Raw genomic sequence first — 24,951 nt, 5'->3', positions numbered from 1 at the left:
TAAGAAAACTGTCCGTACTGGGTGGGTGGTGGGGGGCGGTACAGAGGCGAGCTTGAGCTTTAGCCTCGCAGGCTGGCCAAGGCGCTCAGAACGTGCACCAGATTCCTCCCTACTTGGCAGTAGATTCAAGTCAGCTGCTTAGGCTAAGGTCCTAACTGAATCTGTTTTCTTCATGCCCTGCAGGTTTTGCCTGGAGGAGGTATAGCCCTACAAACATCAAAACAGGAGTCCTACCTGTGATAACATGTGTCACAGGTGCCTGAGACTCATCGCTGACACATTCGGCCTGGTTGTCGCACGTACTCGGGGAGATGGCTGTCAGCAGAGGTTGCAGAGCACATTCGACGTGAATAAACCATTCTGACAGAACATTTATTTCATGACCCATTCCTGGTACCAGTGAGGCTGGCAATAAGGCTCAGTTGGCAAAACTCTTGTCATGCAAGTACCAGGACATAAGTTTCATCCCCAGACTCTACATGTTAAAAAGGTGGCACACGTTTGTAATTGTAGCTCTGGGAGGCAGAGACAGATAATGTGTTGATCAATCTCCCCAGCCACCCTACTAGGGGAGTTTCACTGGGACAAGGAAGGGAGGGAGGGAGGGAGGGAGGGAGGGAGGAAGGAAGGAAGGAAAGACAGGCAGACAACATCACAGGAATAATGCCTATGATAAATCTTTGGCCTCAACATGTGCATGTGCATGTGCATGCGCACGCGCGCGGACACACACACACACACACACACACACACACACACACACAACCAGATATACAGAAATAATAAGAAGGAAATCAGAACTTGTTCTAAGACTCAAACTCAGTAACACAAAAATTACAGAGCGATAGCTCCATCCCTCTGTTCAGAATATTTCCAAGAGAGTTAAACCTTACTAGACAAATAAATGCTTACATTCAAAGAAACAGATTCCTAAAAACCAGTAACCCTTTCTACTGGACACTTTAAATCCTCCTTTGCCCCATCTATGTAAGAGCCAGTGCCTCAGAGTTTGGTATATGGCAGAAAAGGACTGTATGGAATCCCATTAGTTTACATGCTACTGCCCCAAGCCCAGGATGGGCACCAAATCAATTATAGTATGACAAATGGTACCTTTACCTTCATACACTTAGGGGAAAGAGACAGGATTTCCTTCAAAATACGTATTGCTGTTCTCTTAAGAAACCATTGTGGTTTCTACTTCTGCCTTTAAAAGAGAGAGAGAGAGAGAGAGAGAGAGAGAGAGAGAGAGAGAGAGAGAGAGAGAGAGAATAAAGCTGTGTTAACAAGTTCTGCTCATTCTGCACTCTCAGCCCAGAAGCTCATGCTTCCTTCCTTTTAGGAGAGGAACAAACACTGACCCAAGGACTCTGAAATTTTCATGAAGTCAGCCTCTCTAGGGGGACACTCTTCACTGTTATCATCAATAAGGTAGAGATGTGGTTTTCTTTTACAAAGATGTAAGTTCCTCCTCCCCAGAACTACAGAATATCTGGCCATTCTTCTCTTGGGAGTTCACACTCCAGAATTTGACAAATGAGAAGTATTTGCTAGTTCATACTCATTTAATGGTGCTTATGAAAGGGACCTGGGAACCATAAAGCGCAGGAAAGTGAAGAAGATTGTGTATCATGCTACCAGTTTTCTGTTACTGTAGCACAACACCCAAGACTATTAATTTATAAAGAGGAAAAGGTACATGTAGGGTGCCTCCTGTTTTTAGACTTGGGTACTGAAACATAAGGACCATGAAATTTCAAGGACAGAATAAGCTACATAGAAGTTCTGGGATAGCGTGAATGATACAGTAAGACCTTGTCTCAAAAAGAGAGAGAGGAGAGGAGACAGTCACAGGAAAATGGAGTGAGCTTAAAGGAGGGAGAGGAGACATTTGTTTTTGATCATAGTGTTAGAGATTCCAGCCTATGACTACGTGGATCCATTGTTTAGGGGCACTGTGCTATTGCTATGAAGAGACACCACGATCAAGTTAACTCTCAGAAAAGAAAGCATTTAATTAGGATCTGGGTTACAGTTTTAGGGGATAGTCCATTACCACCATGAGAGAAGCATGGTGGTGCAGAAGTGAACGTGGTGCTGGAGAAGTGGCTAAGAGTTCTATATCCTGATCCATGCACAGAGAGAGAAAGACAGACAGAGAGACAGAGAGTCTGGGCCCAAGCATGAGCTTTTGAAAATGCAAAGCCCTCCCCCCATGACACCCTTCCTCCTACAAGGCCACACCTACTCCAACAAAGCCACACCCCCTATTCCTTGTAATCCTTTCAAACAAGACCACCAGAGTGGTCTCTGGTGACTAAGCACTCAAATAGATGAGCCTATGGGGGCCATTCTTATTCAAACCACAGGAGCCTATCTTAAGGCAACAGTTGTGGAAGGGGTGAATGGTACAGTAAAGATTACCACAGAAAAAGCCAGAGAAAAACAATGAGAACTGAGGACTGGAGGTCCCACAATTGCCTTCAAGTACACAAGGAGTTTTCACAAGGTATTATCTCCCAAAAGATCCTTCGCTCCCTAATACTGCTACAGTAGGAGCAGGCCTGGGGACCATTTATGACCCGATCTACATCAAACACAGGAGCTGAATTTAGAACCTATGGTTACTGACAGGAAAAAAAAAAAGGAGATACTATACCTTTAGTTGACTTATTTGTTCTTGGGCTGTGACCTCAGATTATGTGAGATTCCTAAAAGCTTAGGGAAATAGTATGTCAATACAATATAACTCCAAATGTAAATGCCCTATAGGTATACATTTTTTGCAACCTACTTTTAATAAGGGTTCAACCTCCCCTCTAGCACATCAACCAGCAAAGGTAGTGGAAGAGGAAAGTTATTAGGACATGGGGGAAGTGGACCTGTTCAGTAATAGTTCTTTGGGGCGAGCTCAATCTTCTTTGTCAGCAGTTCAGTTCCGTAGCAAACACCAAATATGACTCAGCAGCTGCAGACCGTCCTCTTGGCAGGGAGGTACCACACATGAACCAGAATCCATAGTTCAAGCCTGAAGAAACCTCAAGGCTCACCAACCAAATGGAGGCAAGGCTGTGGAAGCAGCGAGCTGCTTCAGGAACCTCATGAGCAGTTTTGGGTGAGTTTCTCTCAATGGAAATGTTACCACAAGTGGAACTCAACGACGCTATGTAAGGTGAGCCTCTACATGCCTGTCTTTAGTAAAGAATAGCGAGGCAGAGCAAACCAAACCAATGCTCAGTGCTCGTCTCCCACTGTCTCCGGGGCCAGGTTTATACTCCTTTATCAAGGGTCCTTTTGCTTGTTTGCTTTAGCCAAACATCCTTTCACCTGTGTGTGCCAGCAAAACATCATTTGACATGATTAACTTTCCAAAGAAACTAGATGTTTCCCCTTCAGTGTCCATCAAATTCATTCCTCGGGCTCTCTAGAGAAGCTGACTGAAATACAGATTCCAGGACTCTGGCCAAGGAACTTCATTAAAATTCCAAGCATGGACCTACAGAAACGGGAACGGTGAACAGGATCCTAGGACTCTAGCACACAGCAAGGTTGGAGATTCCTCCACGAAAGCCATGTACCAAAGAAACACAAAGGAAGTTTGGACTTTCTTGTCCTTTTACAGAAAGTAGATAAATGCCTATTGTTTTAAATAAATAAAGTCTGAAACCCAGCAAGAAAAAGAAAAATTATGCAGAATTCTTTAACATCCCCTGGGATCTAATCAGACCCCGAAGGAGAAAGTTATACAAGGAAGGGTTTCCACTTTTCATTCAGGGCTAGTTCAAGATTAATAATTATTGCCAAACAAAATTAGCAGCTTGCAGTGTCCCCGACCAACAAAGGGAGCCCTCTAATGTCCTTGTCACATTCTTTTAAAGGAGCTGTCTGTCAGGGACCCTTCTAAATGAAAAAACGCTATTTACAGCAGGCAGAAGAACTGCTAATACCAAAACAGGCATTCCTGGTACTTGGCGGTGTGGTTTGGGTAAAATTTTTCACTAAAACCATCTCCTCCTGAAACATTTTTTTATGATAACATTTCTTGAGACTTAACCAACGGCAATATTTTACGGCCATTTTTATGCGATCTTTGGACATAATATGTATTCCCTATGGAAAGAAATAGCAACATGAAACAGGCAGTAATTAGATCACTTTTGGTTAAAGCCCATCTTAAAGGGAAATTGGGCATTTTAGGAGCAGTCTCACTTCACTAGGAAGGTTTCTTCTCATAACTGTGAAAGAGCTCGCCACCTTCGCTTTGCAGGAGTTCAGACTGATCAGGAATGGTAAGGAATGATTCACACTGCTAGTTACAGACTGATTTGTATCATTTCTTCCTCTCTGAGGCCCCGTTGTGCTGTTGTGATAGAAGTGGGTAACTTAAGAGAGCAGAACTACTTTCTCTCAGTCTCGAGGAGAACACATGAAAGGTTCTAATTTGCAAGAACCTCCAACATTGTGCTTCAGAGGAGAAGAAGGCGTGGTCCTCATGTGGCAGAAGACACAAAGACAAAAAAAAAAAAATCTTAATGTGTGTGGTGACTCTTTCCTAAGGAAGGCAATCACATCTCCAAGGGAAGAATTCCTGACCTAACACCACGAAACAGTCATCTGGCATTCCCATCCCACTGACTTGGAAGTTTGGATATTACTTTAGGAAAGTGTCAATCAAGCCTCAGAAACTCATTACCCAGTAGAAGTGTCTGGAATTTTTCTTCTGTTTGTGTTGCTCCAGTGCATACACACAGAGGCCATCGGTCAATCTCAGATGTCATTGTAGGGATGTCATTCATGCGCTTGGAAACATCGTCTCTCACTGCTCTGGCAATAACTGACTAGGCAGAATTGATGGCCACTGGGCTCTAGGAACCTTCCTGCCTCCTCCTTCCTCGAGTTTGGACTATATGTGTATACTGCCATGCTGGTTCTTCACATGTATTCCGGGGACTAGAGAATCAAGGATGGGTCTTCATACTTTCCAAGCAAGCGCTTCATCAGCTGAGGTACACACATGTATGCATGAGGGCGGCCATGGGTGTGGACGAGGGCGGGCATGGGCGCAGGCATAGGTGTGCCTGTGTGTGTCTGTCCATATGCCCCTTACATAAAGGTTCCATTAATGGTATTGATTCCCTCTCCCAGATTCTGATCTAGGATGTCTGGAGGAGGGCCAGGTGATTACAGTCAAGTCACAACAGAACACTCTTGCTTAATGAAATTCTCTCTCCCTAAGATCTCAGCTGAGAAGTTCTTACTAGCATAGGGCATTCTATTCTCTTAATAATTCAAAGGTTTGCAAAGAGAGGACATGCTGACTTTGGTCTGCTATTGAGAAGGCAGTGATGTGGTGATTTGGAGTTATTATGTGTTTATGCACATAACGGTTCAGTGACCAGAACTGAGGAGACCTCTGACCCTAATTTCCTGTGGCTATTCCAGATTATGGCCTGGGAATTTAAATGTGTATAAAGCCGAAATACTTCTGGCTTTTTAAATTAAACCGGGTCAGGGAGGCAATTTTCATTATGCACTATCAGTCCCTTTGGTAGGTCACTTCGGCAGAGCCTGACACCAAACACACCAGGGTACTTTAAATGCAGGTGGAGGACAGGGTCCTACCATGTCTAAAGCCCAGTCCCAGCCCAGCATTCCTCTTCATTTTTACTGCTCAAAGGCCTCTTATCCCAGCAGCTCTCAAGCTCCACGTCTGCTGTCCTTTCATCTTAGATACTTTCCACTCCTTTCTAGGCCCCTCTTCATGTGTCCATTCACTTTTTCTGACCTTCAGAGCAATGCCGCTGACTCTTACGTTTCAGACTCACTGGCTTGCATGGGTTCCTTCCAAGGCCCTATCGGGGCTCTCACATACTTGTGGAATTTTGTTGTTGTTTGTTCTGGTTTGGGGGGTGGGGTCTTGGTTCCTGAGGAAGGGGTCTTGTTCTGCAGCCAAGATAGTCTCATTCTCACAATCTTCTGCCTCAGCCTGGACTTCATGCATTGCTATGCCTGGTTATCGTGATTGTGTTTTTTAAAATAAACATCACGTAAGATATTTTAACTACAACAGTTTCAATTGTTTATCAAAAATGTTTTGCTTGCTTCCCCATCCCCCACCCCCGATAGCATGTATCTATGTAGGCAGAATGTCCCGATTCTCACTGTGTACCCAGCTACATTTCAGCTCACAAGACATGAGCCTGCCTTAACCTCTCAAGTTCTGGGATAGCAAGAGTGCACCGCCACACCTAGCATGATAATTGCTTTCCACCCTTCATTTCAACTCTTCCCCTATCATCTTCCTCTTGTACCGAATACTGATGAGCTTTTGGGGGACTCAAGGTAAACAGACATTGAGATTGGAATAAATCATGTGGCTGTGAATATGGAAGAGATATGTAAGTCAAGATCCTACTATGGGTTCAAAACTTAGAGGGAGCTGGCAGTGGTGCCCAACTTACACCATCCAGCACTTGTGAGTCTGAGACAAGAAGATTAAGAATTCATGAATAGCCTAGTAAAATTATATCTCAAAAAAGGAGAGAGAGAAAGAGAGAGAGACAGACAGACAGAGACAGAGACAGAGACAGAGACAGAGACAGAGACAGAGGAAGAGAAGAGAAGAGAAGAGAAGAGAAGAGAAGAGAAGAGAAGAGAAGAGAAGAGAAGAGAAGAGAAGACAGGGTAACAAAAACAGGAAATATTAGAAATGAGCACAAGACAGAGGCTGTCTTATTGTGCTGGTGTGAGGTACATGTGACAGCCACCAGGAAAGGGGAACCAGGGGACAACTGGAACTTGCCTGGTCAGAGTGGTGCTCCATTCAGGACTCTCCTCTTTCCAGCCTTCAGAACTAAGAGAGACTTCATATCTGCTGATAGAGAGACTGCAGATGCTTTCTTACATTAAACCAGGAAACAGGAAATTTATCAGATTAACTTCTAACAGTAACATGCAGCAATTTGTGATGTCATGCCTGGTAATTTCTCATGATCGCTTTATAGTTCATGGTTTTTACTTGCATATCTATTTTTGTGTTTCTTTGAGACTTGTTAGACCCTGCTGGGTCCCCTGAAGTGATTTGACCCCAGCTGAAGCTCTGCTGATGCATGTAGAAACCTTTTGTTCTTAACAAAGGAATGCCCTGGTCCCATAGCAACACACCCTGGCATACACCAGGGCGATGGTCCATTAGTTCCTGTCTTTTGTTCTCAGTCTTTGTTCCTGGGACTTAGGCTGGTCTTCCTGGATTTCTCCCCAGTAAATTTGGGGCAGTCTTTTGTTTCTGAGGCCCTAAGCCAGTTTTTCCCACTGTGCTTCCTGGAATTTTCCACCCAGTGAACTTGAGGTATATATTGGGTGAATAAAGCTACAGATTTGGCATTCTCTTAACAGGAATGACCCGAATATGTGTGTTTTTTAACCCTGCAGGCTTATGCCCGGCTCTTGGTACCGTGTCGGTGGGGGCACCGACAAAGACTGTCTCTCTAAACATAATATTGAAACTTGAGTATGTCCCCAAAAGTACTGGATCCCCTTGTTCTCTCTTCAACAGATATCTGTAGAATGACTTACCAACATGCCCACCACATTGCCATAAAGTAATGGTGGTGGGTCTATGACTCTTCTTCCTGAATACAGGCACTATTTCTCATATATTTGTGAATCTACACAGGACATACCATGCATCCGTCTGATGACTGAATGGACAACCTATAAGTGGAAGCTTGAATGGATGCTGAGAGATACAGGAGTGACCCGGACACAATCAAGAACACCTTTGCTTTTAGAATTCAAGTTGCTCACTAATCATGGGATTTTTGTGTGTGTTTATTTGACTTGGAGCAAAGAGTGCTTTAGAATCAGCTGGCTACTGAAAGTGTTGAAAGCCAGACGCTAGTATAAGACCAGCGAGGAGATCAAGTGCTTTGAAATGGCTAATATCAAGGGAGAAAGTTCTGGTTAAAAACATGTACGCACATGAAACCCATTATGATAGCCCAAGATGTAAGTGACTGAGTGAGACAATACACACAGAGCCTGGTCTTATCTGTGCAATGTCCCCTCTCAAATGCACCTTGATAAACCAGTGCAGTTGCAAATCGGGACCTGAAAATGCAGGACTCCTCTGTTTGGCTGTGTGTTTGAGAGAGGGTGTGGAAGTGTGAAATACAGTACTCAGAAGCTCTGTCAAGCACAGGTTGTCCTTTAAAATGATAGCATTTATGGGTCTGGGGTAAATGCTGTTAATAACACAAAGTATTTTCTTTCTTTCTTTCTTTTTTTTTTTTGATTCTTTTTTTCGGAGCTGGGGACCGAACCCAGGGCCTTGCGCTTCCTAGGCAAGCGCTCTACCACTGAGCTAAATCCCCAACCCCCACAAAGTATTTTCTATGGGAATGTAACCAAAATTACAATGAAATGACTTACATAAGAAAGTGTAAACTATTTTACTTATGTACTCTCCCGCCCCCCCCCCCCCCCCCGTTCCATTTTTGCCATTCTTTGCTGTATCTCAAGGAGGGTAGGTAGGACAGAGATGTACAGATACACAGAGAAATGAATGTCCTTCAGATAATTCCCCAACCACTGCTTTAATACCAGTCATCCTTTCTGTTAGAACATGCTCAAAGTGAGTAGGTTTAATTTTTTTTTTACCAAGAAAATCAAAAGCATTTGCTTTTGATTATCTGATGTGTAGAAAGGAGTCGTTGATAACCCAAAGCATCTCCCACAATCCCCCACATCTCGATTCCTGTTTCCTTGTCCCCATCATGTGTGCAAGCCGTGGTACTGGCAACTCCATCACATGACTATTAACAACTCACTTCTTACCCTTGTATTATATTATGGATTTCTTGAGAACGCAATTACTCTGTCCTCAAATAAAAACCCACAAATCTATATGCACACAAACCAGAAAATTCTAGCTGGGCACAGTGGTACAGAGCTTTACAGCCAGACTACATAGCTAAACTCTACCTCAAAAAGTCACAGGAAGGAAAGAAAGAAGGAAGGAAGGAAAAGAAAATACATTTTACATCATCAGTGATGCAGGCCACAGAGGCAAAACCTGGGTGAGAAACCTTAGTGTGTGTGTGATCCATTGGGCAAGTGAAGGGAACAGCTACTTATGATAGCACTCTCCTGTGATCACAGCCACCCGGGGAAGCAATGGGACAAGAATCAAGACAGATGTCTCAGAAGGTAAAAGCACTCGCCACCAAGACTGACTGCTTGAGTTTGATCCCTGGAACCCATATGGTAGAAGGACAGAAACAACTCCTACAAGTCCCACAAGTCATCCTTTGACCTTCCTATGTGTGCCTATGGCACATGGGTGAATGGACACATGTACATGGACACATGCCTGCTTGCATACACACACACACACACACACACACACACAGAGAGAGAGAGAGAGAGAGAGAGAGAGAGAGAGAGAGAGAGAGAGAGAGAGAGAGAGGTATATAAGTCAAAAAAACCTTTAAAAAAAAACAATTTGAAGACATCCTAGGCTCACAGGTAAACTGTGTCTCTAAAATAAAGAAGCAAAGAAACATAAAAAGATAAGAAGTGGCTGAGGGATAACTTTCTGGGAAACTTGAAACCTACAAGATATTTCACAATTTACATAAAATGTTATCTAGGGCAATTTTGTAAATAAGCAGCCATCACTCCAGAGGAAAATGGTTATTTGTGTTTCTCATTCCCAACAGTGGAGCCTCGGATTGTTGGATCTTAAAAGATTGTGCAGCTTTTATAAAAAAGAAAAGATCATCTTCCCCAGTATTCAGTCAGACATGAACTCAAATCGCCATTTCTCTACAAGTCGGTCACCTACTTTAATACTCGAATGTAAAGCAATTAGATTTTATGTTTGAGCAAATTTACACTTAACAAGCTCACAGAAATCAAAATAGATGTCATCTTTAATGTTTATTTCACATTAGTTCATCACATCAATTAGATAATAAATAGCATTATTTATTATCTAAGTACGCCCAGTTATGTAAATTTACAGGGTTTTTTTTTCTTCACATAATCACTTCCCTAATATACATACAACAGAACACATTTGTAATATTTAACCTGTCAAACCTTGCCTGGGACAAACAAGATTCTCAGCATCATTTATTATTTTACATATGGATAAATACAGTTCTCAATAATTGCCATGAATCAGGACTGTTGAAAAAGAAACTGAGTACATTCCGTCTGGGGTTATGTGTACTTGTTTATCTTAACACGGTCTTCTAACTGTTGATTTACAAGTGAGTGTATAACTCATCTCTGGGAGGTCCTGAAAAGACCCTGAGCAGCTTACGTGGTTATTTCTAGAGCTCTTGAAATCTGCAGAGTTGACATGAGACCTACCACCACCAGCGTAGCGGTGTTGAGACTGTAATGCTGCGTGTTCACCAAGGGTATCTTCGAAAGTGGCAATCAACAAGCAGCCTTACTATCCCTCTTTTGTTTTTTGTTTCTCTAATCTTGCCAGGATAGAAAATGAGCAGTTATCGTTCCATTAGGCAAAGGAAAAAAAAAAAAAAAAAAAAAAAGACAGGCCAATGCAACCCAGTGCTAACTTTTTAGAAGAAACGATCATATTGAATTAACAAACTGAAAATTTTAGTTAAGGCTTCATGAACTTGAAATATAAGACAGTCACATTACGATGCTAAATGACCGCATGCTCATTCTGTTCGATGTTGCCCACGAGATCTTTCGTGTCACTTGTTCCAGGACTTGGATTACTGTTGAAGTAGAGAGTGTTTTCAAAGGTGGCCTCTTGAGGTATGTGCAGTACACGCCTTTTCTTGTAAAAGAAATAGGCCGCAACACCGGCACCTATCACAATCAGAAGGACCACGATGACCACTCCCGCTGCTTTGGAAGAGCCCTTGGGTTGAGGATCCATCTTCCTTTGGTCAGCTACAGACAGATAAAACATTGGCAAATAAGTGGAACACGGGGGGTGGGGGGGGGGAGATGCTTCGGAAAGCAGCATAGCCGCTCTGGCTGGGAAGCTTTGACACAGGAATATTCTTTAAAACGGTATTTGTCACGAGATGTGAAGGCGGGAGTCAATGTGACATAGAGGATACTTTACATGTTCAGATGAGGTTTTGGTGGATAGAATGATTATTTCACCTCCCTATGTAACACTGTGGTAGTGCATCAGCTGGAATTCACACATATCACTTGTATCAAAATAATTAAATAATTGAAAGATGGCTAGGGGGGGAAAAAGCTCAGTGGTTAGGTTCCAGAAAACCAGAGTTTGGTCCCCGGGACCTACCTCCAGAATCTCACAACTGTCTGTAACTATAGCTCCAGGAGATCTAATGGTTTCTCTGGTTCTTTCAGGCTCCAATACATATGTAACAGCCTGTCACACAGACACACACACACACACACACACACACACACACACACACACAGTCCCACACAAACATATTACAAAAATAAATCCTCTCAAACTGAAACAATAATGTAAGGCTGCTTACAAACATCCTTTCAGGAGAAAAATAAAGTGGTGGTCATGATGGTGGTGGTGGATAGTGTAGCCATTACAAATAAAAATTTAAAACTAGGGGAGTTTGTAATGGAAATCTGAACTTCTAAATATAATTAATAAACAAATAAGGTATTTATAAGCAAGTCACTGGTCTCATGTTGAGTTCCTGTATCAACCACCAAAAATAGCTAATTTACTTTGTCTATAAAGATGAAAATGAACTTTTTTTTTTTTTGGTTCTTTTTTTCGGAGCTGGGGACCGAACCCAGGGCCTTGCGCTTCCTAGGTAAGCGCTCTACCACTGAGCTAAATCCCCAGCCCCGAAAATGAACTTTTTAAAACAGGAAAACAAAATGAGAGACCTAGAAAGACCTTGAAGGAAATGTCTTTTCCTAGGATCTCACGGGGCAACTTTTTACAGTTAGGCATGTTCAAGAAATTTTTAACATAGAAATATAAATTTCTTTTTCTTAAACATCATGAAAGGTGGATTGTGGCCTAATGATAAAGGTTAGTATGAGCCAGTCTACTGAAAGTGGAGGAGAAGGAAGGATACTATGGCTTTTTAAATAAGCAGAATCATATGACTAACGGTGAACTCGAGGTTTCATAATGATCTTACCTTTGGTTGTAATAGATGAATGTGTAGTTACAGGATCAATAACTGAAAGAAAGAAAGAAAGAAAGAAAGTAAGAAAGAAAGAAAGAAAGAGAGAAAATAAATGTTGTAAAAATCCATAATAACTGCATGTAGATACATTGCATTCAAGTTAAAGATGCACGACATCTTCCATCGTTATCTGTGATCTGATCTGATATGATACGATGTAATCTGATGGATTCTCACCCATTAGATGTGATCTGATGTGATCTGACCTGATGTCATGTCATGTGATGATGTAAATGCATGGATGGGGTGATTGATATCCATGAATACATAGGCCTAGGCATATAAATAGAAAAACACCTCTACGTTCAGCTGTTTACTCCCTCCCTACCTATCTACCTGTCCATCCATCCGACTTTCTCTGTCTTTTGACACACCTGCAGCATCCTGTACCTATGTGGTAAGTTTGAATATGCTAGAAGATTTGAAAATAATGACTTTCAAGTGTTATTTGAACATTAATGTACCTAAACACCTCCAAAATCTATGTGTAGCTAAGGTAATCTAGATGAGAGGCTTTGAAATTGGTACACTGAAGCCTAATCTGTTATAAGACATTTAACTGAAAAGTAAAGTAAGACACCAGGGACTGTAACCATAGCTCTATAGCAAAGGGTAGAGAATCTTAAACTAGAGTAATAAACTAAAAACCTACACAGTTCCAAAACAATAAGACCTACTGAGGAAACAAAACTATGCTCACTGCTTGCTTGCTAGCTTCCTTCCTTGCTAGCTTGCTTGCTTGCTTGCCCGACTGATTATGATCATAGGAATCACAGTTGCAAGGGTTCTGTCCCTGAACTACACCAGGCCTCCTCATTCACTTATTTCAGATTCCAATTAATAATCGTTTTTTGGTAAAGATTGGTAGAATGGCAAAAAATATCACCCATGTACAGTCAGTGGCAAACAGAGGTTTACCAGTTGTCTTCTTTGCATGCTCTGCCATTCAATTTCAGATAGAAATTGGGCTGGTTTTATATGACTTAATTCTCTGGCTTCTTATGCTGTGGACTAGTGACTGTTCTCGCCTTTCCTAGTGCAGTAGCACTGAGGAGATAGGCTGTCCAGACTCCTTACAACCTAGAAAAACATTACAAATGTACCAGTAAACCAAGGTTTGTCAGAGCCACTGCCTTTCACTCAAAGCCACAGGCAGAGATTGATCCTCATGACAGGATGGATTCCCACCAAGAACGGAGAACAGTAAGCAAAGGGGAGGTGGCCACCCTAGCCCTTTGTCAGCATGTTACAATTGGGGGGAGATGGTGGTCTGGGAACACATAACCATAGTAAAGAATGTTTCACTTACTTTTTGGCATTTTACAAATAAATCCTTTGTATGAAGTACAGTGGATATTATTCCAAAGGCCAGAAGATGAAGATAGAACTACACAATCATTCCGTTCACCTGAAGGGTCACCCGTTTTCCAGTTGACAAAGGACACAGGATTGTCATTCAACCAAAGCCACTTTCCTAGCCATCAAATAAAACCAGCGAAAGCATGAGTTAGAAACAATCCGTCTTATGTTCCTCTCCTTTGCATGAAATGCTTAACCCTGATATTATTATGTCATGCTAGAACCAATGGTTTCCTTCCCTTCTACCAGGCAAGACGCTAATAGGAAGTTGTTACAGGGAATAAAAGCAAGAATATATTTGTTAGATTGCTTTAGTTGAAAATTTATTTCCACTTAACGGGAAAATGCACGCTCATCTTTCTCTACCATTTCTATTATGGTGGAAAGAAAAAGAAACTGTTCTCTGAATATTTTTTTAACTAACGGCTACAGGAGAGCTTTGAATTGACAACTTTCAGGGATGGACAATATGTCATTTAAACTTTTGGTCATTGCAAATAAAGTACGATTTCAACTTTTCAGCCTCACCACAGACTAATCAGTGTTTAAGGCTTGGCTTGCTGGAACCAAAACACCGTTTTCTATACAACATTTAAAAATATTAGTAAAGTAAAATATTAATAAAGTAGTAGTTTTGCAAGAGTTACCTTCAACATTTCGGAACATGCCTATCCAAAAATTGGTTTTACTTTTAAGAGGTTCAACACGGTATGACAGAAAACTGGATTCGGCAGCAGTCTCAATGGAAACCAGGGAGGCACCTGCAAAGTGTACAAGAATAATGAGTGTAGCCGAGAAAAATCCTGATATTAAGAACAATGAATGGCAACCTGAGCTCTACTCAAGGCTCAGCACACGGTACAGTGTTAGCCCAGGGCCATGCATGCAATTATTCAAATTTTAAATTCAAATTTTAAAATACTTCTGACATGTTTTGATCAATGAGAATTGCTCCTTTTATCTGATAGATAATATAATACCTAAAACTGAAAATAAAGTTTGTGCAGATTCATTTTAAAATTTAAAAGCAAAACACTTAAGCAACTTGTAAGAGTTTTGTGGAGGTGGAGAAATGGCTCAGTGGTTAAAAGCACTGACTGCTCTTCCAGAGGAACCACGCAGTGGCTCACAAGCACTGGTAATGGGGATTCAATGTCCTCTTCTAATGTGCCTGAAGAATGTGACAGTGTACTCATAATAAAAAAAAAGTCTTTTTAAAAAAAAAGTCGAAGGGATATTGCAAGTCCTCTGCAAAACAATTGGAATTTTCTTAGCCATGGGCTTGCAAAGATTCTAGGAGGACAGGAAGGAGAGGAAAGGAGGGAGGGAGGGAGGGGAGGGAGAGAGGAGGGATGAAGGGAGAGATGGGGAGGGAAGGAGGGAGAGAGAAAGAGAGGGTGGGGGAGGGAGAAAACATGATCTTGGTAATGTGCCCACAGCTTTTCTTTAGCCCCGTGGTACCTTTGAAAGCTAAACTCCCAACAACCACACTGAAAAACCAACAGTCCAGTAGCCACAAGTGGGTATCAGAATAAATTCGGAGCTCTTTTCAAATTATGAAGTGCATCATAATCCTCATGTCAACCACTAATAAAATAACTAAACGGGATTTAGAAGTTTCTCAGCTTAAAGTGGAGCAGGAACTCAGTAAGCTCATTGTATAGTTCAGAAATCGTAAGTTGACTGAACCACTTTATTAATTTAAGTTGGAAATTCTTTTTAACTTGAACAAAATTTTGTGTGCTTGCTATCCCAGCACTTGGGAAGCAAAGGCAGGAAGATCAGGAGTTCAAAGTTATCCTCAGCTACGTTTCAAATTCAAAGCCACTGGAATATGTAAGACCCTCTGTCAAAACAACCACAGCAAAGCTATCGTCACCATTTTTAAGATCGAGTTTGGTTTTGCTTTTCCTTACAAACAAAACAGACAGGCATACAACCTCTTCTATTAATAATAAAGAAGTCATTTCCTAATCAGTTATAAAATCTAATTTATTAGTGATGATACGGAAGCATAACGCGTTCAGTAACTTAGGATCAGATCGCTAAGAATTCAGACTATTTGGATAGAAAGATTTTACATTTTAATAAAAGGGCTTTTAAACCTAAATTCTTCAAAATTTTGAGGTTACAAAATTATAAATTACATTTGTGGGAAATGATGTTGACTATTCTGTTAATAAAAGAAATTATATTTATAAAAATACACATGTGGTTGGGGACGTGACTCACTGGCAAGAACTGTAGAGCTCTTACCTAGGAGTGCCCTATATTTGATCCCCAGCAACAGAAAATAATAGAAAGCCACTCAAGACCCCTTACATCTTGATGTATAGCATTTTAATGTCATTGATCTAGAAATAGATTACTATGGGATTTTCTTTCCGGAAACATGGCGCTCACCCATTCGAAGGCACTCCAGGGAGGCTTGACCCCAACTCCTTGTAAAAGAAGATTCAATGTAGTAACAGTGGCCGTGGAAAGGGATCCACGCAGTTTGCTCTGACTCTGGACATTTGCCAGGCAGCTGTGGGGGTTCCGTAGCCGGGATTTCTGTAAGTAAACAGGAATCAAAATAATTCATAAATAAAAGCTGGGGTTGCTGCAATACATGGAATATTGTTTTTATAGCTAAGGAAAGTTATATCCTCTACCATTACATATAATTTACTGATGTTCATTATTTAGAGCTACCATTTTTCGTCGGTTTTTTTCATTTACTTTATTGTTTCCAGTATACTTAGAAAATAGTGGTCAAGAATCGTATTCCTCACAATTTACAATTAGTGATGTTTAGACTTCTGTAATGATGTCTGAGAGTTAAGTTGGGAGTGGTGACATAGCCTTTAAACCCAGCCCTCTAGGGATGGAGGTGGTTGGAGCTGTGATTCAGCTTGGTCTACATAGCAACACCCCATCTCAAGTAAACAAACAAATAAAAATGCTACAAGTTTAACAAATTATGTCAAAATAATTCATGAGGTGGATTTCCTTCAAGCCACTTCTTTTCTGAGATTCTAAGTCCTGTAGTGTCCTCTTAGCTAAGGACAGCTGCGACAAACTGCCCTAGCTTGAATTCTAGGACTTCGTCCAAAACTTTGTTTACTGAATTCAAGTTGTATGCATCCCGGTGCAACTCAGTTAAAGCAATTGTGTTGTTGACACCAAAGGGAAGGCCACCTTCTTGGAGAATCTGTTACTGTAGATTCAGAGGACAATTTCAATAGCAAGCATTCAGAAGTCTACCACGAGCAAGTAAATCATAGGAATAATGCAAATTTCCATCTCCATCATTTCGACCTGTGCATATTGGTTGACAGCCAGGTCCATCTTTTGTTAGGGTGAGCGGATGTTCTATTTTGCTCTCAGCTACCCAGGATACATTACTGGTTAATAAAGTCAGCACTAATGGGTAATAGTTTATTTCAGACATCTTGAGATTCCCCAACGCCCTTTTGCACATCCAATTACCGTCTGATTTTTTGCAGAGAAAGTAAAAGCTTTCATTGCAGTATGATGTCTTCCAGTAGCCATCGACATCCATGTAAACGCATGCTGACTTAAGCTTGGGTTCATCAGTTCCCCAGTTAGTGTACCGCACCCTCCATTTATCTGTCCAAGTGTACTCATTGTTGGTCTGCACAAAGAGAAACAATCACGGTGCTTCAGTCTTCCTTCTCATAGGAAGCATGAAGGAAACAAGCAAGGGATAAGCACAGTACTGGAGGCTGTAATTTGACCCAGAACCTTGAACACTGGTCACTTTTAATAAATTATAAGTCATGCTACCAACTCAAATTCAGTAAAAACACCCTTTCTTAAAAGTGATTATTTCATGACCATCTTTAGGTCTACAACCTGGAAAGTATTTTGGCTTTTTTTAAAAAAATGATTTTTGTTGTTGTGAAATTTTCACTTTTTCTTTTTCTTTCTTTTTTTTAAGAGAAGAAGAGAGGAAGGGGAGAGTTTTGAGAAATGTGTGTGTATGCGTGTGTGTGCATGCGTGTTTGTGTGTGTGTGAGAGAGGGGGGGAAGGGGGAAGGAGGAGAGAGAGGGGCAGGATGAGAGAGAGGGAAAGAAAGAGAGACAAAATGAGAACAGAGCATTGGGTACAGAGATGAAGATGATCCCTTGGATGGAAGGGTTTGGGGGAGTGAAAAAAAGCAAAATTATATGTATGATTAAGAAATTGAGGAAAGGAGTCACAACTGATGGTTTACAAAAAGACAACTGGTAAGAAAAGGAGACAGTGACTAAAGAATATGTGTTTATTCCATAAAGCTGCCTTTGTTCTCATGGCTAAAGAGAAGTAGGATTCTCATAACAATATAACATTTATCTTACTGAAATTAAAATAACATCTGTATCATCGAATCCTGAAAGAAACCTTCATTTGTTCTCATGATCTTGTTCTGCTGCTGAGAAACCAATGATAAGTGATAGCTGAGACCATTATCCCTGTATACTCTAGAGGAGCTATGGTCTTGATACAACATCAGTGGCCTTTCAACCATGCGGATCGTGCTATTTTTAAAAGTTGGCTATTTTACTCCATTTGCACATTTGACATATTTTCTTTTTAGATTTAGACAAATGTATGATCACATCCAAGCTAATTAGCCATATAAAAAATACCACTTATCTATCAATCAGAGTACATGACCTAAAAGTTGTTTTATAAGTAATGCCTAAGAACAGTGTTACAAAACATTAGCGAGGGAGAAATACTTTTTTAAGGCTGAAACACTTCCCTCATCTTAATTCCATGATTTAATTTACCCAGACAATCACTAAAGATCCAACAGGAAAAATTAAAAGCACATTTTTATCTCAAGGTAGAATTGTGCAGCATTCTCTCATTTACTCAAATAATGTTTGCATATCATTGACTCTAGAGGTATCATGAAAATGCCATTACTATTCCAATCGTAAATTTCAGCCTTGAGGGAAAGTATTTCATCTTCCACAATACATTTGATGGCCAACTTGAAACAAATCTATGAGAAGAAATGAATGATTTATCAGATACATTCATTATCTAAAAAATAGTCCACAGAAATATGAAAATTTCTTATCTAAGCACAATCATCAAAACCACATGGGACTAATTATTTTAAATATTCTTCACCCTTCGCCTTCCCCATGGTACCCTTCACTAGGTACCAGGAAGTACCTAGTGTATGATTAGTTTGCATTTCTGCACCACAATCTAAAGCTCCATGAAACCTGACCTCAGGCCACCATCCAATCTTACGCCCTTCTTTCCTTCTCATGCTTTCTGGTACCCACCCTCAGCTCTTACCACCCCAGTCCATGTCTAATCAGATTGAGTTTCTTGGGATGATGGGAGAGCTCAGTGGTGTAGCCCTTGCCTAGCATATGTGAGGACCAGATTTAACCCAAGTACTGAAAGAGAATGGTTGAATTTCTCTAACAAGCCCTCTTGAGCCACTCCCCTGCCCCAGGACCTCAGCAATGCTGCTTGCTGGTTTGCTAACTACTGGGTGGGCGGAGGAATGATGGGTGGTATTTGCCTCAGGAGTCTCGTCACTACCTCATTGCCTCTCTTAGTTTGGCACCTCATCCCTCACTCTGCCCCAGTCCTCCACCAACCCTTCTCTCTCTGCTTTGGAAGAAAAGAATATGACTTCAGTGAAACACTTTTCACACATAGATTAAAAACTCTGCAAGTCTGGGACCCATCACAATTCTAAATTGTTTTGCAACAAAAAAATGAAGTATCCCATCCCCTGTTCCCTATGCTCCTGACCTACTTTCTAGTCTCATGCTGCTGCAGCTGTGTGACTATGACACTGAAGAGGGATAAACAAATGCATGGAGCTGTTGAGATGTACAATATAATTTTGGATATAACTATTCAAAGTCAATTACTGTAAATACCAGAGAGTTCTCCGTTTGGTTTCTGACACATATCACTAGGTCACTAGACCATTGACAGTGGTGCTTCATGGTAAGTGTTCAACTGAAGAAAGGGGAAGAGAAACTCATTGGACGGTCATTTTACTGATCATGTTAAGCTGTGAATGTTCTAGCATCTTACCAAGTTGCTGTTCAGGGCAATCCATATGGGTACATTAAATGGGTGCATTTTCATCCATGCAAATGCATTACTATAGGGGTCAAGAATGCTGGCAAGCAGGGAAGTACGATCCTTGCAGTATTTCTCTGCTTCGTGCCATGGCGACTTCAATTTCATAAGGGCATAGCTGCTTTTACCATACTTAACAAAGCCATCTTTTGGTGCCGTGGTTGGAGAGATAGGCACAGAAGGGTCTAGAATAGAGAGATTGTTTTTATTAACATTATCAATGAGCAATAATTGAATATCTTCAGTATCAAACTCCCCTGCTCATCCATCATAGATGTAGACACGAGATCATTAAGTCCAAAACTAGCAGGCCTATAAATATTCTCACCATGTATTTTACAACATAAAACTAGTATTTCTCTCTGTGTACACATTTGTGTACATTGAGGTATATATAGTACCACATGTGTTGGGGTGCACATGTGTATACATGTGCACGTAGAACCAGGGGTCAAGCTTGACTTTTTTCCCTAGAAGCCAAGATTGTGACTTTGAGAAGGGGCCTCTCTCTGAGCTGGAATTCCTCAAAGAGTGTGAGATGACACTCAAGCCTCAAAGATCCACCTGTTTCTTCTACCCCTCTGCTGGGATTACAAGTGTGTGTCACCTCCCTTGTCTTTTTATGTTGGTAGAACTCCTTACATTTGCCAGGTAAGCACTTGTCGGAGCTTTCTCTCTAGCCCACAGAGCTTTATTTTTAATCAATATGTTTGACTAAATAATTTCCAAACTATGAAATATATATGTGATTATGCATGTGTATGTATATGAATACATATGCATATATAAACATATTATACATGTACACTATACATGTATACTATTTATATCTATTCTTTATATATGAATCTAGAGGGAAAGCTCAGCAGTTCAGAACACTTGTTATTCCTGAAGAGGATCTGGGTTCAATTCCCAGCAACCACATGACGTCTCACAACCATCCACAACATCGATTCATGGCAATGTGATGCCTTCCTTTCGCTTCCATGGGAACAAGGTATGCACGTGGTACACAAACATATAAAGCAAATCACTCATATACAAAACATTCAATTAAAATTGTTTAATATATATCAACAAATTTCTAAATAGAAAACAAAGATTTTTGCAAATCTATAATCTACCGTCTCCATAAAAGAAAGGCCACGGTTTAATACTACAAATTAAATAGTATCTGTCTTCCTGCCATCATTAATCTTTGATTTTTTTCTCGTGGCCAAATGTGATAATGGAGAACATCTTTTGGGACTGGAGTGATGGCACAATGGTTAGGAGTACATGTTGCTCTTGCAGAGACCCTGTGTTTGGTCCCCAGCACTGACACAGCTGCTCATGACCATCTGTAACTCAAGTCCCGGGAATCTTTTTGATCTTCTCAAATGTTGCATGCACATGGAGCACAGACAGGACTGCAGGCAACACACACATAGAATAAAAAGATATTTTCTCAAAGAAACCCCTCTGGGCCTTCTGTGATTTCATCTTTCTATCTATCCAACTCTATCTGTAATACCCCTGTAGAAACTAGTGCTGTCTTATCCAAATTAATTCTGAGGCTTGGAGCCCCTCAAAGACAGGTCTTCTCTTCTTTCTTTAATGTCCCAGCTTGGGCTTCTAATTGCTATTTTCTATCTGGACTTAAGACACAGAGAGAAGAGGTTGTTCTTGTGAACCTTAGCTAATACCACTGGGGAGAGAGACCAGCAAATAGAAAGAAAGCTAAATCTGATCATTTCTCTGGTTTTGTAACATATAAGCTAATTGCTGGTGGGGGTAGGACATAAAAGATTAATGTTTCCTGACCTATGAAAATCAAATTTGTGATTTTGTTCTATTGGAAAGCACTTACTTTCATTTGTTGACATCTTATCTAAAACTGTTCCCAACTATGACAGAGTGGAAGGGTCTTGAGAGACATTGTTTGGGCAGCACACCTCAAATACTCTGGTCTTTATAGAAAAGTGATCTGTAGTCTCCAATTCTATTTACTCTTGGCTACAGGTTCTGTCCGGGCCAATTCTCTATCCTGTTCCACATAAACATCTGCCTTATTCCATACCTAAGAGGTACCAAACTTTCTTTATTCAGTCGTGATCTTTATCCAGAACTCATTTCAGGAAGTATCAGCCTCCCTCTCCTCTGCTGTTGCTGCCATCTTGTGTTGGTACAAGAGACCCTGGACAGACTCCTTAAACTTTCACATCTTAAATAGAAGCCTTAAAACTCCCCAGCCTAGGGAGAACTGGATGCCATGCCATTGGAATTTTTTTTGACCATTAAAAGTACTAAATGAGACTTGAAGTGAAGAGGCGGAGGAGAAGGAAGAGGAAGAGGAGGAGGAAGAAGAAAGAAGAAGAAGAAGGAGAAGAAGAGGAGGAGGAGAGGAGAAGGAAGAAAGAAGAAGAAGAAGAAGAAGAAGAAGAAGAAGAAGAAGAAGAAGAAGAGGAGGAGGAGGAGGAGGAGGAGGAGGAGGAGGAGGAGGAAGAGGAAGAGGAAGAGGAAGAGGAGGAGGGAAGGAGAAGGAAGAAGAGGAGGAGGAGGAAGAAGGAAGAAGAGGAGGAGGAGAAGGAAGAAGAAAGAAGAAGAAGAGGAGGAGGGGAGGAGGAGGAGGAAGAGGAGGAGGAAGAGGAAGAGGAGGAGGAGGGAAGGAGAAGGAAGAAGAAGAGGAGGAGGAGGAGGAAGAAGGAAGAAGAAGAGGAGAAGGAGGAGAAGGAAGAAGAAAAGAAGAAGAAGAAGAAGAAGAAGAAGAAGAAGAAGAAGAAGAAGAAGAAGAAGAGGAGGAGGAAGAGGAGGAGGAGGAGGAGGAGCAGGAGGAGGAGGAAGAGGAAGAGGAAGAGGAAGAGGAAGAAGGGGAAGAAGGAGAAGAAGAAGAAGAAAGGGAAAGGGGAAGGACAACAACAGGACAGTTTCACAGAAATTTAGACACAATCAAGACATTTGAGTGTTATGTCTAGTGTACTTATTCCTTACAATATCAGTAGGAAAGAAAAAGAAATGTTACCAAATATTGGGAAATTGTTTCCATATAGTTAGATTAGGCAACTTTTTAGTTTTTATTTTCTGTGTGGGGATGTGTTTTTCATGCATACATATTGGTATGCATGCAGTGTCAATCTAGTCTAGAAGAAGGCATTAGATCTCCTGGACTGGAGTTACAGATGGTTGTGACCCATCAGGTGGGCACTGGGATTGAACCTGAGTCCTGCACAGTGCTCTTGCATCCGTCCCACCTCACCATGTGCCTTTCATAGGCTCTGTCGCTAGTCCATGGTTGAAGAGGAGGAAGAGGAGGAGGAGGAGGAGGAGGAGGAGGGGGGGAGGGAGAGGGAGGAGGAGGAGGAGGAGGGGGGGAAGGGGAAGAGGAGGAGGAGGGAGGGAGGAGGAGGAGGGGGAAGGGGAGGAGGAGGAGGAGGGAGAGGAGGAGGGGGGAGAGGGAGGGGGGGGGAGGAGGAGGGGGGGGAGGAGGAGGAGGAGGAGGAGGAGGAGGAGGAGGAGGAGGAGAAGAAGAAGAAGAAGAAGAAGAAGAAGAAGAAGAAGAAGAAGAAGAAGAAGAAGAAGAAGAAGAAGAAGAAGAAGAAGAAGAAGAAGACGACGACGACGACGACGATGACGACGACTAAAGGTAGTGGAAGAGTGTTGTCCCTCATATCATGCCCTTGAAGGGGTGTAGAGGAATTTTAACCTAACAACATGGCTGCCCTGGCACAGATTTACATTTGAAGATAGAAACTGGCAGGAATGCAGACATGCTCTGGATTACAGAATGATTTGGCTGGAATACAGACATGCCCTTAGTACACATTTTTAATCCCTAACAGCATAGGTAAATTTAGTTTGTAGAAGGAAGCAACCATGTTTGAAAGGAATGTCTAATTGAGGAGAAGACAAACTGATGAATCGGAGAATAATTTGACAGAATGATTCAGAGATAGGATACACCCCAGCCTCGTGAGAATAGACTGGAAAGAGGCTACTGAAGAGAGCACTCCAGGGAATGGGGGGGGGGTTATAGAGATGGGTTACAGAAAGAACAAGCTAGCCACAGGTGAAGAGAGAAGGAGCCAGAGAATGAGAAGGAGCCAGAAGACTGGTACAGATTGCCACAGTGACTTAGAGGCAAAGCAGAGCAATTCAGTCAGAGGCCAAGAGAATCTAGCATGAATCAGTCAGCTTGTAGAGGACTTTTAGGCCAGATCACCCGACCTGAACTAGCCAGCCAGAGATTAGAAAGAACCAGAAAGCATGAACCTATTTAGCAGTAAGCTGCCAAGATGACATTACATCTGGAGAATAAAAGATTCTTCTACAATGGGGCAATAGCCCTTCCTTTCTTTCTCTTTTGTTTCCCAGCCGCTATGACATGGCTGTGTTTTCCCATGGCCTGCTCCAAATTGTATTTTTCCTCACAACAGGCTAAAGTGATGGAGCCTGAGACCAGACTCTGAAACACAGAGTCAAATATACCTTTGCTGCTTTTAAGCTGATGCCTTTGGGTATTTTTTTCACAGTCACAAAAAAGCTGACTGGCACATATTACAATTTTCCTTTTTTAAAAAAAAATCCACTTCAAGCTTAATCTGTACAGAACTTCTGTAATGATAAGGGATCAGATTCATAAATATAAAAAAAATAGTACCTCTTTGGGGAGGGGTAGATCACCTCTTTTGTCTGTCATGGGCTCTTGTGGCTTAAACCCAGCCCTTGTTGGTGAAGTTTAGCAAAACTTACCGGTCTGTGTTTGGCATATATAGCCTTGTTTACTGTCACAGGTGCTATCCATCCAGGTCCCTGCCTCTCGTGAATTGCCACCAATCACAACAACACAGTCAACCTGTCACATTTGTGGGTAAGGAAAATGAAAGCCACAGGTATAAATTAATATTGATTCAAATCAATCCACTAGTAAGACAATGCACGCTCATTATTCCTCACTTAAAAATTTTAAGTTCATCCACCTGCTCAGCTTATTCTGCCCACCGTCACCTGCCAACTGCTGCACCCACTTCCCATGCAGAAACCTTCCACTGGTTATGGCTTCCTACCGCATTCCATTTTATTTTACCCTCACTATGTTTTTAGCCCTAATTTACACAATTAGTGTCAAGTAATTGCTACAAAGGAAATCACTTACATATCAACAGAATGTATCTACCTTGAATATAGTTTATCAAGTTAACTGTCATAAAAGCCACATTGATCAGATCGTTCTCTACTCACTCTTACTCTTTGTTCTCCATCTGACAACTCACAAACTCTCTCACACAGCGTCAAAATTTCTCTCAATTCTGCTTA

The 24,951-nt window shown here is 41.4% G+C and overlaps 1 protein-coding gene across 1 annotated transcript in view; it reads right to left on the bottom strand.

Annotated features, from left to right (window-relative positions):
* Nucleotides 1-9,920: 9,920 nt before the first annotated feature.
* Mrc1 (mannose receptor, C type 1) overlaps nt 9,921-24,951 on the bottom strand; it is an 80,974-nt gene continuing 65,943 nt past the window's right edge. Inside the window, 8 exon segments of the mRNA NM_001106123.2 lie at nt 9,921-10,935; nt 12,144-12,185; nt 13,501-13,665; nt 14,198-14,311; nt 15,954-16,103; nt 17,022-17,187; nt 19,612-19,844; nt 24,388-24,490. Of these exon segments, the coding sequence (NP_001099593.2) occupies nt 10,682-10,935; nt 12,144-12,185; nt 13,501-13,665; nt 14,198-14,311; nt 15,954-16,103; nt 17,022-17,187; nt 19,612-19,844; nt 24,388-24,490 (1,227 nt within the window). The 3' untranslated portion in view covers nt 9,921-10,681.

Source organism: Rattus norvegicus, chromosome 17 (genome assembly GCF_021556685.1).
Source record: "Rattus norvegicus strain SHRSP/BbbUtx chromosome 17, alternate assembly SHRSP_T2T, whole genome shotgun sequence".
Classification (NCBI taxonomy): domain Eukaryota; kingdom Metazoa; phylum Chordata; class Mammalia; order Rodentia; family Muridae; genus Rattus; species Rattus norvegicus.
Note: the sequence above shows the minus strand (reverse complement) of the source record. Positions and strands in the feature narration are given on the sequence as shown.